Raw genomic sequence first — 5,000 nt, forward strand, 5'->3', positions numbered from 1 at the left:
TCAGTTCATCGAAGCCGCTCCCAGTAGATATAGCAACAGGGAGCTCTCTCATTAATGATCTCTCTCTACCTTAAATAAGATCTACTTGCCTCCAAGCGCTACTCTGTTGAATTAATGAAGAAATCTGGAAATAAGGACAATTTCTTCAGAGACGGGGATGAACATAGAGCTGGCAAGGGAAAGCGAAATCTCCTGGGATGTGTGTGTGTGTGTGTGTGTGTGTGTGTGTGTGTGTGTTCATGTGAAATGCCTTGTGGGTATTGGTACAGTGTTGTTTGCCAATCAATACCTATGTCAACATGTGCTGGGTTGATATGTGTGCCACAGTTTGACATATTTTAAAGGGTCTCTCAAAATTCAATACAATCTGGCCATTCAGGAAGTGTTTTTTTTTACATAATAGTTTACATCTATTCAAATACAAATCATCCAACATCCATTTGAAAAGTTCTCATGGAGACTATTTATTTGTCCAATAGAAACAGTTCACATTTGGATAGTCAAGACTGACTGAGGCAATGTTTCCGTTTTCTGTTTAATGATCAAACAACTTTCTTATCCACCTCGATTACACTTGAGTGAAGACAGAAAGGTTTCAAGACCTTGGCAAATAAAATCAAAACTATTTAGCCTAGATTTTATTGTTGCAATTTTTCTGTACCCTTTAAATCACAACCTACCCCAGAGCAATCACCCTGTCTCTATATCAGTCTTCCTTTTGTTTCACTCTTCTCTGTTTTCTAAAACGTAACACAGCTGACTGAAAGCCTAAAGCCATAACTTTAATTTGACATAAAATGAAAGGTTTACTGTAAAAAATAAAATGTTTCAGTACTCACATGCCCAGATCACATCAGAGTCAAGTTTATTGACACGTTGGTTTACACATACAAGGAATTTGTATCACATATGAGTAATCATTTATTATGTTGTATTATATATAATATTATACAACAGAACGTACTGCAACTTGCTTTTCTTGATGCAACTCTTACACAATCAATCCATCCATTTATCATCATCATTATCCTCCCGCAACAAAGCGTCACACATCCTCCTCATGTAGCTGTTTGACACTTTACCAGGCTTTTCCTTTAAAAACTGTTATTAGGTTTCTGAAAGTTCATCTGAGCGGCGCACATAATTGTTTACCGCACAATCTGCAGTTTAGAGCATCCCACTTCCTTCATCTTCTTCTCATCCTCTCCTACATTCATCACCTCCTCCACATTTTCCTCATCCCGGCCTTCTTCTCTCACTTCATCAGTCTGCCTCCCTCTCTCGTTCTGCCCCCTTCTCTCTCTGTTTTAACATTCACGTTCTATCACCTGCCCTTGTGTCATGCCTACACTCTGCATGCTGCAACACCTCCTCCTCTTATTCCTCCTCTGTGTTTTCCACATTCTCCTTTACCACTTATACGCATTACCGGGGCTGGGAGGGTTACTTTAAAAATGTATTCCGTTACAATTAAAGGTCCCATGTCATGCTTTTCCAGTTATTACCCGTCCCCTTGTGTGTTATGAAGGTTTGTATGCATGTAAACGGTCTGCAGAGTCACAAACCCTCAAAGTACACCCTGTAGTGAGTAAAACTCTAACACAGAAAAGACCTGTCTATGCTGCCCCAGAGCGCCTCGTTGGAGATTTCTGATTTTCCCTTGTTTGCTTCCTGGGTTCTGTGACGTGTGAATACCCAAATGACCGGAATGGCCCAAATAGACCAATGCGCGGAGCACCTCACACACCAGGATCCCTTGGCTAACTAACAGGGAGTCCCTGAGCACAGGTAATAGAGGAGTTGGGATCGCGGAGAAATGCTCTCCGCAGACCGATTCTCACAGCGTTAGAAAACTTTTTCTTACTCAATATCAAGCCACACTTATTGTTTTTACTTCGGCTGTGAGTGTCTATGTGTGCTCAGGATGACATTCGCTNGTTCTCGCTATATCGCCGACCCGGAAGCCTGTCCGCTCCTCGCAGCACCGAGCCTCGCAACATCCCGACCAATCAGAGCACACTGGGCTCACACGGAGGGGGGGGCAGGAGCTCCAACAAGCCGTTTAGGACAGAGTGAATACCTGGCAGGGGCGGACATTAGGAATACCGGTAGAGTTTCCCGGGCTGATTTTTAGTCCCAATCCACCCCTGATACCTGGTGAATACACATACTATACGGAGAGGCTGTATGAGAAACCAATGTGATTTTGGAAAATTGCACAATTTAAATCTATTCTACAGTAGTAGACCTCAACAAAGGAATTATGATCAGTAGAAATGGCCATGCCATGGGACCTTTAATAGTTACTTGTAAAAGAAAGTAATCAGTAATGTAAACTGAGTATAACAATATATAAGTAATGTAACCTGATAAGTTATTTTTAGATTTCCTCAATATCAAATGCAATCCAAATAAATACAAGTGAAAATAAATATCAATAAGATGTTTTACCGAGGTGTATTATATAAGACAACAGAACAATGTGACCTTAGAAAAGAAGAAACCACCCCAAGCCTGCGCATTACACTGAAATGACCCCTCCTCACTTTCTTTTTCCTCATCATTTTGAATTGTTCAGACCATGTTTCTCTTGTTATAGTGCCATGGGCAGATTTTGTTTTCACATGCACTCTCTTGTATGCTCTTTTGGAAGATAGACAGAATTTTAAGGCTTTATCTCCCGCTTTTGTTCCTCCCTGATGCTAAATCTGTGCAGCTCACTGCTAACGCCCGAGTTCACCTCTCGCTGAGTTCAAGAGGATCGACGTGTTCTTATTTGACCTCTAAGCAATCCCATAACAAGTCATTCTGACAGGCTATTTGGCTCAGACCAGAATCACTGTAGAATAAAGTGGGGGCATTTATAGTGGGCCTGATGCCTTTTGTGTTGTGGATATGCCTGCGTTTTAGGAGAGAAAAATACACAAATATAATTAAATGTCCGATATATTTTGTAAGATTCAATCGATCATTTATTCTTTGCCTTTCAAAAGTCTGGTTGTAGGAGTAAGTAGGCCTATTGCTTTCTCTTGTCTTTTTTTACAACTGGTGGGTGTTGTTCTGGAATAAAACTCTTTGGCTCAGGCGCTCATATGTAAAAATCAAAGCACAAGTAAGTTGCTGTGTTTGGTCCAAACACAATCGAGCAACAAGAATCACTAAACTTGACACAGCTCCATCACATTATGCAATGAAAAACGATGCCGGTCGCCAAGCGGCTATTGCACGGATCATACGGACAGGCTGTGGTTGTGTGATGTGTGATTGGAGGGAGTTGAAGTGACTCACAGTTCTGCCACTTACACTGCTGTCGATGATTATAATAATTTGCGCACAAGCAGCATTAATCATCCCAGATTCACTCTCTGACTTCCCTTACTCTCCACATTCCCCATCTTTCTATTCCTGTCTGACTCCCCTCTCTCCCCTTTCCCTGTCTCCATGTTTTTCTTTCTTTCCCAGTCTTGGCTAATCACACACAGGAGGGGTGCTGCTGCTGAATTTTTATATTCATTTATACAGCAAGCCTTTGATGTCCCCCATCACCCCCTCAGTGCAGTGTAAGCACTTCTCTATCTCCTGCTCTGCCAGCACCAGCACTGCCAGCACAGAATATCTCCCTCTGCACCCTGCACTGTGTGTGTGTGTGTGTGTGTGTGTGTGTGTGTGTGTGTGTGTGTGTGTGTGTGTGTGTGTGTGTGTGTGTGTGTGTGTGTGTGTGTGTGTGTGTGCACTGACTGTAGATATTACCCAAAAAGCCCCAACAATGCTGAAATATACAAGGGCATGTTAAGAGCATACCGAGGAGTCGAAGGATAAATGGACAAAGAGTGAAAGTAGTGCATTACTGACAGATGAGTTAATGGTCAAAAAACAAAGATGGCTTTTATATAATCCCCAAAAATAAACAGTGGGGTGAATCCTAACTCTGTTATGAGCGTCATCCAGGGGTCAATAAGAATTAACTCATCTTAAACCACAATGGAGTTTTGATCCAAGCCACAATCAGATTAATGATTCCACCACTTCTGTTTCATAGTCTGCTCATGTTTAGATATATGCACATGCATTATGTGTGTCTATGTGGAAACTGTAGTTCAGTGGGGTGTGTCTCTCTTGGTTAACCGTGGCCTACTGTCTATATTTAGCATTAAACCCTCTCCTTTCCCCTTCTGTGCTCCCCTGTGTGACCCTCACTCAGTGCTGCAGGCATTTCCATATCAGAGCACGGAGAGACGGAGCTGACTTACAGGAAGTGAAAGACAGAGAGTTTGTGTTAGCTGTTTGAGTTTAATGTATTGATTTACAAGTAGAGCGACAATGTACGAGAGGAAGAGTAGACTTTAGGGTTATGCGGGAACTCTGCTGTAGGTTGACAGCAGCTTGTTATCCAGGTGTAGACAATGTGTATATGTAGTAGTCTTTTGGCAGCCTCCCTTTCTGTGGCGTAACGATGGAGGATGGCGAGTTGGTCATTCGTGTGCCAGGGCGGTCTGAGTCCAGCAGGAGTTGCGCTGCTGGCGGTGGGTTTGGGGAGACGTTGGTGTTGCAGCACAAAGAGGTTCACCACTTCTTCTTCGTCCCATTCAGGGAGCAGCCCATCTACAGCACGAGGGCCCACGTCTTCCAGATTGACCCCAACACCAAGAAGAACTGGCTGCCCACCAGCAAGCACGCCGTCACCGTCTCGTACTTCTACGACAGTACGCGCAATGTCTACCGCATCATCAGCCTGGATGGCACCAAGGTGAGGGATTGGGACTGAATGCCTAACACACTTTGTCACACACAGAACTCTTGATACCTCCCAGACTGCATCCATTGTTAATTTTAATTTCTGCCAGCTGACATGTTTTATTAAGACGTCAAACAGCCTTCCAGGGGATTTTAGTGCCACTGTGATCCACCGAGTGTTAATGATGTTATAAGCTCTGCACTGCGATTTAATGTTCAGACACATCTTAAAAGAGCTCGATGTGGCAGACCGTCCCAAGGATGAC

General features: G+C 43.2%; 1 protein-coding gene across 3 annotated transcripts in view; it reads left to right on the plus strand.

Moving 5' to 3' along the window:
* Window positions 1-5,000, plus strand: part of homer1b (homer scaffold protein 1b) — a 29,770-nt gene that overhangs the window by 5,381 nt on the left and 19,389 nt on the right. Inside the window, exon 3 of one of the 3 annotated variants that reach the window (XM_010768766.1) lies at window positions 4,591-4,747. In XM_010768766.1, coding sequence (XP_010767068.1) covers window positions 4,591-4,747 — 157 coding nt within the window. Of the gene's footprint in view, window positions 1-3,854; window positions 4,748-5,000 lie in introns of those variants that run through there. The other 2 variants (XM_010768767.1, XM_010768765.1) reach the window with 2 other exon arrangements.

Source organism: Notothenia coriiceps, unplaced genomic scaffold (genome assembly GCF_000735185.1).
Source record: "Notothenia coriiceps isolate Sejong01 unplaced genomic scaffold, NC01 NC01_scaffold00006020, whole genome shotgun sequence".
NCBI classification, from domain to species: Eukaryota; Metazoa; Chordata; class Actinopteri; order Perciformes; family Nototheniidae; genus Notothenia; species Notothenia coriiceps.